Source organism: Jatropha curcas, chromosome 2 (assembly GCF_041381405.1).
Source record: "Jatropha curcas cultivar XTBG-Jc1 chromosome 2, XTBG_Jcur_1.0, whole genome shotgun sequence".
NCBI lineage: Eukaryota > Viridiplantae > Streptophyta > Magnoliopsida > Malpighiales > Euphorbiaceae > Jatropha > Jatropha curcas.
The window spans coordinates 25978635-25993545 of NC_143152.1; the positions used below are offsets into that span (position 1 = coordinate 25978635).

Consider the following 14911-nt stretch of genomic DNA (forward strand, 5'->3'; position numbering starts at 1 on the left):
TTCAGTAACTTTTATGAGGTTTTATTCTATCCTGTTTAATATGCTTCTCTACTAAGAAATATAATATTATAAGCAATAATCAAATTTTAAAATAAATTAAATAATTATTTTTGCACCTATATATAGCCAATTACATAACTTTAAATATGGATCGATCCATAATATTTAATATTATAATATCTTAAGAAAATATAAAGTATTTTCATTCCAAAAAAAAAAAAAAAAAAAGGGAAAGTATTCCCTCGTTCCATAAAAATAGGTTCATTTTTCTTTTTTACTTATCCCAAGTTATTGTCTTATTTCTCTTTTTAACATAGAGTAATCTTTATAATTTTCTGTTTCTATCTCTATTTAAGATGTTATCTATCAAGCAATATACTATTATTATCATTATTCAATTTTTAAAACAAATAAAGTATTTCTAAAAAAAATGAACAAAATAATTATTATTGTCACCTATATTAGCCAATTTTATAATTTTGGAATTCTTTCTTATTTAATATAAAGATATATTAGAAAAACTAAACACTTCTTTCTATCTATTAAAATTGATATAATTTTAAATTGCATAAGAATTAAAAAAATTATTAAACTATCTCAATTCTAAAAAAAAAAAAAACTGAAATTTGACTAAATTATACTTTATCAATTTTAAAAAAATTAATATCTATTTAGTCTATCCAGAAATAAATTCTTTAAATAGTTTAATGCTTATTTAATGGAGATGCAAAGAGATAAAAGAATAAAATTAGAAAAAGATAATTCATATATTTTTTATTCTGAGAAGTAACCATAAAATGGAACAATCAAAAATTGAAATTACGTCAATTTTAATGAAAAATAATGATTCAACTGTATTAACTATATCCTCTTAATTTGTGTAAAAAGAAAAATAGACCTATTTTGTTATTATGGAACTGAAAAATAATTATTTGATTATATTAATTATATTATTTTAATCTACGTGAAAGTAAGTGGGACCAGAGAGTATTTAAGTGTGGATAAATTTCAATGATATATGATTTATCAAGCGGTACTAAGGTTTTTCGGTGAAAATGATTCGATAGATTGATAGATAAACGGGTAAAGTACTCATTTCGAGGTTTTCAATTTATCGGTTTATTCAAAATGACATTCTTTTATTTTTTATTTTTTTAAGAAAAACCAATCCATATGTGGTAAATTAGTTAATAAATGATAAAATTCAATCGATAAATAATAAATTTGGTAAATATTAAATTGATCAATAAACGATATATACAAAATTAATAAATTAATAAATTGGTTAATACAAATTTCATAAACAGTTAGCCCAACCCACGAATGTAGAACCCTAAGAGCATTTGCGTGGACCATAGGCTTCCCCTAAGATTGCGCAGACAATTTATTATTTGCATTTGCTTTTTGGGTTTTGGCCCAAATCAAATTCTGAACTAATGACAGCCCATAGAATTTTGTACGGACCACATATTGGATTTGGACACCTTTTTATTTGCATCCATAGTTTAAATTTTTAGCTTGCCATGGATCGTATATACGCTCAAATATTGAGGGCCCCCTTCTTGTTTACTTTATTTCAGTTTCTCCCTATTGCAATTTTCTTTACTTAAACTCTTTTTTCTATTAGTTAATCTTTTTTAGCACATGTAGATATTGTGTACATATTTTTATATTAGTATATCTTAATAAATTTAAATATTATGTAATTGTTTTATGTAGATTAAAATTAATACAAGTCGTCTTTTTTATTTCAAATGAATTTAATTATAGAAAAGATTAATTAATGATTCTTTTTTTTTTTTTTTTTTTGCAAAGTCTATCAAATATCCATTTTTGTTTTATCAATTTATATGTTTTCCTATATCGATTCAGGTTAACCATATAATGTCAATAATGTCAATACCTTAGTCCTTAGTTGTTGTCGATCTCTTATACCTAAATTAACACCCTTGTGCTTAGATTTGGTCAAGTGCAATCCTGCAATTTGGCAAATCATATGGAGCAAAGAGAATGAAAGAGAAAAGGCCATAGAAGAAGCATGTAATGTAAGCACCTGAAAACACTTGAAAAATGAGCTCCAAGATAAAAAGTTCTTCGGAGAAGAAAGTATTGGAATAGTAGATATAGTTGCAATTGTAAGCTTTATAGGGTTTTGGGTTGGAGTCATTGAGAAAGCTGCAGAGATAGAGTTGGTGACCAAAGAGAAATTCCCCATTTTTGTGCAATTGGATTGATGAGTTTGTTAGCTCCAATTTTATAAAACAAACTGCTTCCAGTCTCGTTTCAATTCTCTAGCTTGGAAGTATTCGTTAGGGGTGTGCACGGGACTGCAGGAATCTCGACCCGTCCTCAAAAACCGTCCCTGAATTTTTCATCTCGAGAAAAATCCAATATTAATTTCATGGTCCCGTCTCGAAAGTATTTGTGGGACAGGACTAGTTTTTTTTATTAAAACCAACTTGTACCAACCCAAGTTCTATCCCATCTTGTCCCGATTTTCAAATCAGGAATTTCTGTCCCATTTTTGCTTTAAAATTTTAGTTGTCTTTTTTTATATGAATTTCAAATTATGCCCCCAAAAATCATTTCATCTTTTTTGCTTTAGTTTTTTTTATGATACCAATTACTACTAAAGTAATAATAATATGAAAAAATAATATGTATTTTTTTAAATATAAAATAAATCAAGTAACAAACATAATTTTCAACCCTCTGTTATTCCACAGTATATGTTTAGTAAATTTTTTTTAATAAATTGTTCTTCTATTAAATAAAAAAATGGAAAGATTAATCAATAGAAGAGAAAATAGTAACTTCAATTATTCTGATTGTTGGATTATTGGTTATGCTTAATACTATCATTATTTATTTTTCAAATGATATTTAAGATTAAATTACATAGTATCGAATTTAAACCAGCTTAAAGATAATAATAATAAAAACAATGACGAGTTAAAATTCATAAAATACATATAAAGTTAAATTGTATATAATTTTTGCATAATTTTATTTTATTATGTTTAACACTTTTATTAACTAGAAAATAACTACTTAAAAATCTTCTATTATAACTTTCGTAGTAGATCATCAATAATTGAATTAATCATTTAATTTTTTTTAACTCAAACTTATATAAATGAATTTTGTTTGATTGTAATCGATGAATATTGTAATTTTTTTATCTTTTTTTGATGAAAAATAATTTAGTAAATCTATGAGAAATTCCGATCGATTCCCGATCCAACTCATTCCATTCTGTCCTATAAACTCAAATTCTCATCTCGTTCCGTCTCAAAAAATAGGAGAATGGGACGAGACTATATATCTATTGGAATGAGATTGAGCATTTTTTACGTCATGGTATTTTAAGATGGGACCGAAAATTATGAATTTCCGTCCTAACTTGATCCATGCACAGCCTAGTATTCGTAATAGTAATGAATTCGTTTTGGTGTAGTTAGAACTTAGAAAGGAAGAAACTTAACAAAAGCCATTCATGCGACAAATAAACAATATGTTCTAGTTAGATAAATTAGTTGCGGTTTGTTTTCCATTAAATTTTTTATTTTTTTTCTTAAAAAATAAATATGACTCGTTTGTTTAAATTTATTTAATTTATTTTCTTTACTTTAAAAAACTGTTTTTTTAAAAAAATAAATTTTATGAAATACGTGATTGTGTTTTCTGTTTTTAGTTCTATATTCCTCTTTTTTTTATATTTTTTTATAAAATTTATCCTCATAAAGTTACTATTATTATTATTTTCTCTATCCATACAAATCTAATATCATCTATTTATCCAAAATATCAAATCTCTCCGGTTTTTGCCTCTCTTCTCTATTTAATATTATTTTTATGTTTACTAGTATTAAGAACGTGCTTTACACGTTAAAACTCGTTATACTCACTCATTTTTATTTTTTTCTAAATATAGTTTATTGATTTTTTATAATATAATAAATTATTTAATAAAAAAATATATTAATTAGGTGCTTTTTTATTTTACTATTAATATTATAGTATGTATGTAAACAAACTGAATGAATATTGTAAAACAAATTAAAATGGAATGAAAAAATAAAACTTTATGACTGAAACGATATAAAATGTAAACATAATTATAACTCAAGTAAAATAATATCTTTAAAATTAAAATGTAAAATAATAAGAAGAAAAGTGTTTGACTGAAACTTATAGCCAAAGAAACATAAAATTATTATGATGATTTTTTTATAAGTATATTTTATAAGATTCCTAGTTGAGTTATATTATAATTCATAAATTATTCATAATTAAGATATTACGCGTACGTCTTATGTTCGACTATTGTAAGTACAATAATAAATTTAAATAATACGTATATATTTTTTTATTTTTTAATTGAATTATTTTTATTATTTTTTTAGAATCGTAAATTATAAGAGTTAGTTAATTTAGTTGAGTTAATCATAGATATCAATTTATCATTTATTATTTAATCATTTTATTATTTTATTATTAGTTTTATTTGATCTATTTTTAAATTTTTAAGTCATTTAAATTAATAAAGTTTTCTATCAATTGACTTAAAATATTTAGACATATACTCCATGTTTCTTAACTGGATGTTTGACTTTATTTGATAATTGTTTTTATTTTAAGGTTAAGGTAAAAAAATATCCGATTTTCTATTTTTATATTTCCTAGTTTAATATGTTTAATTGAATACTATTAACTAATCTAATTAAAAATTGCTATATAATTTAATTGACCAACAAAATTAAAAGTTTTCTAATTAGGATGATACTAAAATTATCATTAATGATATTGTTAATCAATTAATAAATACAGATAAAACTTTAAATTCCTATACATAAATTATGATTTACTATTATATTATAATTTGAATGTTGAAATTCTCATGGCTCCCTTCCATCGAAATATTTAGAATTAAAAAAATAAACAATAAAAGATGTTTTCTTGATAAATATTAATCTTACAATCCAAATAGAGTTTATAATTTTATTAATAAAATATAAAACAAAAGGAGGAAGAAAAGAGAAAAAGATGCAAAATAGGTTGGTAATAACTTTTAGCAGCGGATAAAAATTCTGCTCTTAAACCATTTGTAGAGCCCTTGAAGAGTGAAATTAATTTAGGTTACAACTTTAGAAACGGATAAATATTCCATTGCTAACCTGTTTGTAGAACTTATTCTAAGCGTGAAAAAAGAATGAAATAAGATTTGATAATTAATTAAAATAATCTAATTAAGGAAATTAATATAAATAATCTAATTAAAATTTATTATATAACTTTAGTGAATCAATAAAATTTAAATTTTCTAATTAGAATAAAATTAAATTATCTTTAATGATATTTTTAATCAACCAATAAAATATCAATAAAATTAACAATTTCCTAATCAGAATATGACTAAATTATCCTTAATAATATTTTTAATCGATCATTAAAACTAAAAATTTATAGGGGTACTTACTGCAAGAAGAACACATAATTGCAAATTCAATAATTTCAAATTAGTAAAAGCTTGTTGTAACAATTCTTGATAGTTAAAAGCAACAAAGTTTTGATAGCCAAAAGCAATTAAAATTATATATATATATAGTGGTATGAGAAGCTAAATTTCTAATTAGAATGATATTAAATTTATAATATTAATATAATAAAAATAATAAATTGATATCATAATTAGAATAAGATTAGTAATGATATTTTTGTCAATTCATAAACTTAGTAAGGACATTTTAAAAATCTAATTTCCCCCCTCATTCATACTTTTATATATATTAGTCTTTTTTATGACGTGCATTGAACATTGACTATGCTCGTTATTTGCTTACTCTTTATACTCATTTAATTTTTTATTTATATTATATTAAAGTATAAATTCTTATTTAGATTGAGCCGTTAAAATACATTAAACTTTTTTGTTATATGTTAATGTGTTGACTCATATAGTTTTTATTATATGTTAGTTGCTTTCATTTTCTTTTTTAAAGAAAAACTAAATTGATTTGTGAAAATTATTGTATAACTTCTATTATAAGTTTTATAATTACTTTACATATTTTGTTAATAACTTTTCATTATAATCTCCTGTAATAAATAAATATACTTTAACGATAAAATAAGGAATCAATCTAATAAATTAAATTAAATATTAATAAATAATAATAAATTTTAATATTTTTAGCCGATTAAAATCATGAAATCATTTAAAAAATTATTAATAAAATAATATTTTTTAATAGAAATAGGATTTGAATTATATAGGATATCAACATAACTAATAAAATTTGAGATGTTTAAAAATAATAATTTTTTATCTTAATTTTTGGCGAATCAAATTTGAGTGCAATTTTGTAATCAAAGAAATATAATTATACCCTTTTTAAATTAAAATTTGAATCATCTAGATATATTTTTTTCACATAAATTCAAAAAAAAATATAAAAGTTTTCAAATGTCTTATAGTTACATATATTATTTAAATAATAATGTTGAAGCTAAATAATAAAGTATAATAATAATAATAATAATAAATTATTAATAATTATTAAATTGTTATTAATAATTTACATAATAATTTAATGAAATAAAATATAATTAGACATAATAGGTTAATAATAGTGAAATTTAAAATTTTAAAATGCTTAATTATCTATATATATTTATTTATTAAAAAAAGTAAAAAAAACATCCAATCAAATTATAGAAATATTATATATATTTTTAGGTTAAAATTTTTTAAAATTGACTAAGACTAAGGTTATTTTATAATATCTTAAATTTCACAAGGACAATATCGACAATCTCATTATTTCCCCTCATTCCCACTTCTATTTATAGTACTAGTATTTTGTATGACGTGCGTTACACGTTGACTATACTCGTTATATACTCATTTTTTATCTATATATATATATCATAAGTTGTATTTAGATTAAAATAAATACAAATGGTTAATTTATATTGTACTTTGCAGTGCAAATTACTTGTAATGTTACTTATTATGTACTTAATTCTATTTTTATATAATGAAGTGATCTTAAAATAAAGTTTCACCAAATCCTTAGACCTAATCTTTTAGTGTATAATTTATAAATGCAGATTTTTAAAACTCTAATAGGTACTCAAAAAGAAAATCAAGTCATAACACTTAATCTGTAACCCCCTGCTCTCAATTCTAAATCAATAAAGTTCCACCTAATCCTTAGATCTAATCCTTTAGTGCATAATTTATAAATGCAGATTTTTAAAACTCTAATAGGTGCTCAAAAAGAAAATGAAGTTATCATTCAATCTCCAGTCTCGTGCTCTCAATCCCAGATCAATATCTATATAAAACTATAATGAAAAATAATAATAAATTATTTTTACTTATAGGTCAAAGAAAAGAAATGAAAAAATGATCTGAATTGATAATAAAAATCACTTTGACCACAATGACAGTATTATTTACACAGTGTATTAGACAAAGGAATGTATGCACATACATATAGATTCTTGAAACCAAAAAGTGACCAAAACAGAAATATATAGTTATAGTTTTTTTTTCCAGTTTTCTAAACAATATTTTCTTTTAAGTCAAACAGATTTAAAATATAAAAGAAAAAAATATCAAGAAAATTAAAAATGCTTAACCATCAATAGACTATCTATTTATTGTAAAGAAGATATAAATCTCTTACTAAATTAAAATAACAGTAGTTACAAATTATTCACTCACCTAATAAAAAAATGTTTCAATGTATATAGATATATAAATATTTCAATAAATATGTGAGAAAATAATCCCTTGCATATATTATTATCATGCGCGGCTAAATTATCTTCTCACGTATTTATTGAAATATAATTATCTATAATATATTGTCATTATAAATGTAAATTGAAGTCCTTTGACAATTTTTTTACCCCCACTGGGTAATTGGAACCATTACTACTACTAGGCCATGGACAATCTTTTTTCTCATCTTCTTACATAAAATGATATTATCATATGAAGAGTGACTTTACAAATACTTTTATCATTTTTTTTTTCTTTTTTGTCCTTTCTTATTCTTTGAAAATTTGACCCATTTTTCCATAACACCGTTAATATTACATATATTTTATTTAACTCATTTTATGCATTTTCCATTTAAATAGAAAAGAATATAAAGAATAACCGATCTTCTTTTACTTTTTAAAATTTTTATTCATTAACCAAATAAAAAGAAACTAGTGCAAAAAAATTTTATTTAAAGTAATTTTAATTTTTTTACCATTTTTATTTATTAATTGACAATATTGATTTAATTTATTTACACCAAACACTCTTTAAAAAATAAAAATTCATTCAATTATAAGTATTTTTTTTCTAAGACAATCTTTTTAATAAACTAAGTATGTATCAAACTTCATCAGTTGATAATAAGAAATTTTTTAAATTATTAAATTTTATTATATAATTAATATATTATTTATTTAAATATTATTATACATTCCATAAGTAGAAAAATTATTGATTAATGTTTAATATTATCGCTTTGTTGTGCTATAATACCATAAAATAATAATTATAATAAGAAAAAAAAAATTTTAAGCTCTTGAGCTATCATTGTTTAATATTGCCTTTTTTTTATTCGTTAAAAGAAATTTATTTATGCTAAATAAAAATAAAAAACTCATGAGAAATTTGTGACAGATAATTTATACGTTATAAAAAATTTATGAAACAAAAAAAATAAAACAAACAAAACAAACAATAGGAAATCATTAATACACCCGCACCGCATCGTAGTGCGGGGCAGTAATCCTCGTTAGTAATCAAAAACGCCTTAGTAATCACAAGAAAAATATCACATATTCAATAAAATAAAATAAAACCTAATACAAATGAATGACACAGAGATCAAGCAATAAAAGATGATATATTAATTCTATTTTGTTCTAGAAACACATTTTATTTTAAATATTAGAGATAAAAGAAGGAAGTCTAATAACAAATACATCTCCATCATGGAAGTACAAAATTAATAAAAATATATGAACCCCATTTCAGAAAATTGTTCTCAGTTTTGGTTGTCTAGATCCTTCACAACCGTCACAGGGCATGTTGCATGTGTCATCACAAATGTGCTTACGCTTCCCAGCAGTATCCTATTTTCACAAAATACAATTATTTTTCTATCGCATTATTTTTTTTTTCAAAAACATAGTTTAATATAAAAATTTTGATGAAATTAATCTCTTTATTACTATTTCTGTAGATCTGAGTAAAGATTTGATACTGAAACAATAATCAATCAACAGATTGAATTAATACCTTTTAACAGTGCCAAGTCCTCTGCTCCCCATAACCAAAGAGTCGAGTTTCAGATCATCAATTGCATCCAGCAGCTTATCTCTGGCGTCTCCTCCCCAGTACAATTTTGTAATTACATTTACCTAAAACCAAATAAATCCATTGCTGAAAGCCTGAAACTGACGTTTTATTAAAAGAAGACTCAAAAAAGACATGTCTGTTCAAATACCTCTTTCTGCCTGGAAATAGTGTCGAGCATATCAAGAACATCGATATCAATCTTCACATCATAACTTTTCAGAGTCTCCGGCTCTCTAAACTGAGCCAATGGAATAAGAGCTACCAAAAACAAAAAACAAAAATATTATTGATTGGATCTGAATCTGATCAAATCAGATAACACTAACACGGATCATCAACCTGAAGAAGGCGATACTTACGAGAACCAGACTTGGCCCAGAGTTGGTGAGACTCGTCAAGAGAATTTGGATTGACATGGATTAGGTAAAGAGTATCTTTTCTATCAGCCAAGTTATCGATGGCCCATTTTAGAGCTTTCTTGCTGCTGGGCGAAAAATCCATGGCCACACCGATCTTTCTATCGCCTGGCATTTTCTTTCTTCTCTCTCTCTCTCTCTCTTCTTTCCCTTTACTTTGTTACTTTGGAGAAGGTATCTATTGTATGTATGGCTTCTTATTAGGGAAAAGAGAAACCAAACAGCGAAAGTATTGCGTGTAAGCGATTATTAATTAATTGAACAAAAGAGAGAATGTGATTGCGTTTGAATTTTGTTTTCTCAGTGTTTTCAAGGATTAAAGGAAAAACAAGAGAAATGAACACTGAGAGCGTAACTTATGTTCTACGCGCGCCTTAGATTCTCAAGGGGATTGGATCTGGACCGTCCGCGTGTACATATGGTTTACTGTGCTGGCTTACCTTTCAATAACGGAACGAAAGGATTGTTTTTTCTGCTTTTCTTTTTCCCTTTCAAATCTGAATGCTAAATTGTAAAGCGACAACTGGTGGCGAACGGCCACGTCTGGCGCAGCATCGTCTGTGCTGTATTGCAGTTCCATGAGACTCGATCTTATCTTTGCTTTTTTTTAATTCACAAAAACGATCAAGTTTATAAATATTTGTATTTCTTTATTCAGTATAATCATTTCACACATCTAAAATTGAGATGGCAATTTGTGGGCAAGTTAGCTCGCATTTTTGAAGTTATGGGCTGCATTGCTGTGCGTTCTTCTTTTAATTACAGAGTGCGCTTATACTACTAAACAGATTTTAATTTTTTATTACCTCTCATTAATTTGACACGTCTTAAAATTTCTTTTTTATTTAATAATATTTTTAAAAATTAAAATAATATTAATTATTTTATTCTAAATACACTTTATTGCATATCTCCATACAATTTTATTTCTTTTCATTATAAAGAAATAATTTATTAATTATTTTTATTTTTCTACAATTAAGGTGGTTAAATCATTTTTTAATTCTTGTAAAAAAAAGTCAAAAACATATCAAAATTAACAAAATAAATGCAGTATTAATTATTTAAAATCATTGAAATAAAAGTAACCAAAAATTAATTTCGTCACTCGGGTTAATTTTGACACTTTTTAATTATTTCTTATTCTATTTATATGACACATTTATTAAGATATCATTAATTGTTTTATTTTAACTTTAACCATATTTAAATATTTCATTAAATTTTTATTATATTTGTTCTATAATAGTTGTTACGTTTAGAATTTCACATTCCTTAAGAAAATCATTATATCTCACTAAACTTTTAAATAATTACAAAAAAATAATAAAAGAGTAATTTAGTCCATTATCCTTAATCTTTTTTTAGAATTAAGATGATTCGATATTTTTATAAAAAATCAAACTGTTCAAAATTAACAAAATAGAGGCAAGAGTATTATTTTTGAAATATATTTAATGTATAAAAATAATCTCATTAATTTAGTCAAATTGGACAGTTTTTTAATTTTTACTAAAATTAAGAAAATAATTGAACTATCTCATTTATAAAAAAAAAAAAAAAACTATTTAATTTATCGGAACAAAGAAGGTAAAAAATAATAACAAATGGTCGGTTTTGATATTGCATTTATTTTATAAAAATGTAAAAATCTTTATTTTAAAGATAAAATAAAAATATTTTGTTTGGAGACGTTCTTGATTTTGACAGAATAAACTAATATTACGGGTAAAAACTGGTTCATTTTTAAATAAGACGACCAAAAAAATCTTCCTGAACATTGATTTTTCGGGAACTTGTTACAGCTACACTCATAGAAGATTTTAATATGTAAAACTTTAATGGAGGAACATGCTGCACTACCAGACTCCATTAGTAAAAAAAAATTTACCTAAACTTGAAGATATGAAGTCTCAAACCACAAGTAACAAATAATCCAACTTGTCTTTCGAATTCCTGAGAAATAAAAGATTCATATAAAAAAATCCTCAATAAAGGGAAACAATCCTATAAAATGAGAGAAATTAATAATCTCATTCAAAGGTCACTGAAAACACTCAAGATCTATCATATAAAAGACTAAATTCAAAATTTTTATTCCAAACGAACATAAATTTGAAAAATATTAGAAAGAAAACTAAACAAAAATAAGGAAAAACAATAAAAGGACGAAAAGAAACTACCGTGAATCAAATAAGATGGTTAGAGGCGGTGGTTTAAAAACAAAATTTAGAAGAATAAAAAAAGAGAGAGCTAGAAAGAGAGGCAGGTATTAGAAAATCAGATAATTAATTTCCTGATTCATTAGCGAGAATAAATATTTGTATGTTTATAAAAAAATTTTAAAAAATCAAAATGAATTTGAGAAAAATGCTCCAAATTCAATCACATATATTAGTTGGCATGAAGAAGTTGCTTTGCAACTTCCTTTGTTCCTTTATCATTACATCAATGTGTTTGTATTAGTTAAGAAAAATTAGAGAAATAATAATTAGTAAAAGACAAAATATTAAAAGAATGCCTAGGCAGGATAAATTATTACACGAAAGTGTGAACGCAAGTCCATTAATAACTATGTAACCAAAATAGACAAAAAATCACAAACTATAATTGACTTCTTTCATTAAGATTCATTGATGTTGTGGGGATACCTTTGAGCATTATTAGGTATAATTGTCGTTGAAGGCCATAATATGGAAATGCACGACCATGACCTATCAACCAACAACCTTTCTCAGAATGTCTAATAAACTATTGGTTCTGAATTTGAATTTCAATTTTGAAATTAATTTTAGTGTTTAGTTGAAACGTCATATAATTTAAATTTGAAAAATTATTAAATTACGAAAAAGACTGGTAGATTAGATTTTTAGAAAATGACATTGTCTTAACTAAAAAAATGAAAATCAAAGCAAAATCATCAAATAATAAATGACAGACAAATTCGCAATATTATTCTGTGATTAAAGTAACGATTCAAAAAGTTAATCTTCATTTGAAAGTCATTTTGCTTTCTAAATATTGTGTTTTTCGTATTCCAAATACAACGGGGCAGGCCGAGGTTGTATATCTTGAACCCATAATTTTAGAGAAAAGCCCATAAAAGCATTGGGCCAAAAACGAAATTTCATTGTTTCTCTAAACTCCACTATTGGGCCATTGGTCCATAAGAATACAACTTCGGCCATTGTATAATTAATCAAAACGACAATTCCTACCTGGATACAATAATAAAGTTAGGTCTAATTTATTTTTCAACCAAACTATAAATGCATCCAAAATAACAGAAGAAATATCTAATACAAAAGTAAACTAAAATAAAATAGAAAAACAAAAAGGACAATAAAGATGAAGATGGAAGGAGAAGGCATTAATTAAATCTCTAGGACTATGTTTCAATTTTTCATATACTAATTATCTGCTTTATCATCAATGTTGGAATTAATTTTAATGTTGTGGTTAACAAAATCTAAACCAAATGATTGTACTTATGGTTTGGCAACAAACTTAGATCTTAGTCCCCACCCATGATATATACTTAAGAGACTGACCCCACCCCACCGCAAATTGATTTATTAATTTTTACTTATTAAAAATTAATAAGAAAATGATTAGCGTAATTCTGGTGAGCACTAATCACTTTTACAAAAGCCAGTGTGAGTCTTGCATAGTCAAAGCTGGCAAAGGATAGGGAGACAGATGGTCAAGCTTTGCTACGAAGAATCTCCTAAATTCTTCCAAATTAAATACACGTGAAATTATTTTTTAAAAAAAGAAAAAACACAAAACCATGTTTGCTTCACCGATAATTAAGGTGACATGTTCCTCGATATTCTCTCTCTGCCATTCTCCCAACCTTTTTTGTGCTTTTCATCAATCATCAAAAATTTAATTAAGTATTAATTACAGAGAAGATTAGAACGCGGTTGCCTTTACAGCTGCCAGCTGGTGCCCACCGTGCGCTACTTGCTGCACTGCACTCAAAACGGCGGAGTTCAGTTAGACTCTAAGTGAGGGATCTATTTAGGGTTTGACCACAGCAAACTGAGTCACCAACTAACTAGCTAACGACCTAATCAACCATCGATACATACCAAAACACACAATTTCCGCCGTCAATTGGCAACAAGCACTAAGAGCTTGTTTGGTTGGATGTGAAATAAGGAGGAGTGTTAAATAAGCCGTGAAAGTTTATTGGAATTTGCAAAATACCTTATTTGAAAAGGAGGCAAAATAAGGAGTGGAGGTAAAATATTTTTATTTTACTGCCTCCAATGTACTCTCTAAAATGGGAAGAAAATAAATACAATAAAGGTGCAATTAAGTAAAATAAATTTACTTTACTCTCACCTTTTTTTTTTTTTTTCCTCCAAACCAATCAAAAAGTGTAAAATAAAAAAGTAAAATGAACAATGCTATTTTACTCTCTCATTTTACATCCTCCCTCATTTTACATTCTCTCCCCATCCAAACAAAGCATAAAATCCCATTTGGTCTTCTATTAGTAGTGTTTTTTATATTTAGTTTATATTTATTAAAATCTATTTATATTGTTAGTTGATTTTTAAAATTTGAAAACTTTTGTTTAAAAAAAATGATAAATAATAAATTATAAATAAAAATTCAAACAATACCTAGCATGTTGTCAAAATATAAATTAATGCAAAGGTTTCTAGTAAGTTCGAGTCAAATATTAAGATTAGAGGGACTAAAAATTAAAGAAAGTGAAGTAAAGATAGATTATTTGCACTATTTTCTAAACTGAATTTTAAGAACTTATGAATTTCTTATTTAGACTCTAATTATCTGCGTTTAATAATTGAAATGTTAATAATTAAAAAAGAATAATTTAACGTGGCTTATATACTTAGTCATCAAGTAAAAACAAATTGCCACGCCTGAATCAGAAACTCATACAACCCGTAGGTTCCACGTGTCACAAACCACGTATAAGAAGTGGGCGGTGCCGGTGCCGGTGCCGCCAGGAGCCTCTAAACGTGGCCTGTATTGTCGTTTATGGGGTACACACGTGGGCGAAGTGAGAAAACGGGAGAGAGGCGCTTAAAAGCTTAGTGATAAGATCAGCCGACTAAGCAAGAAGAACGAAAAAGGCCAATTTTTT

The 14911-nt window shown here is 25.2% G+C and overlaps 1 protein-coding gene across 1 annotated transcript; it reads right to left on the minus strand.

Moving 5' to 3' along the window:
• Positions 1 to 8899: 8899 nt before the first annotated feature.
• LOC105646680 (Adenine nucleotide alpha hydrolases-like superfamily protein) lies at positions 8900 to 10063 on the minus strand. Its single transcript, XM_012232585.4, has 4 exons — positions 9733 to 10063; positions 9522 to 9631; positions 9314 to 9435; positions 8900 to 9147 (listed from the first exon to the last, which is right to left on the minus strand). Exons 1-4 carry the CDS (start codon positions 9902 to 9904, stop codon positions 9060 to 9062), a joined length of 492 nt encoding a protein of 163 aa, XP_012087975.1. The 5' UTR covers positions 9905 to 10063; the 3' UTR covers positions 8900 to 9059.
• Positions 10064 to 14911: the final 4848 nt, after the last annotated feature.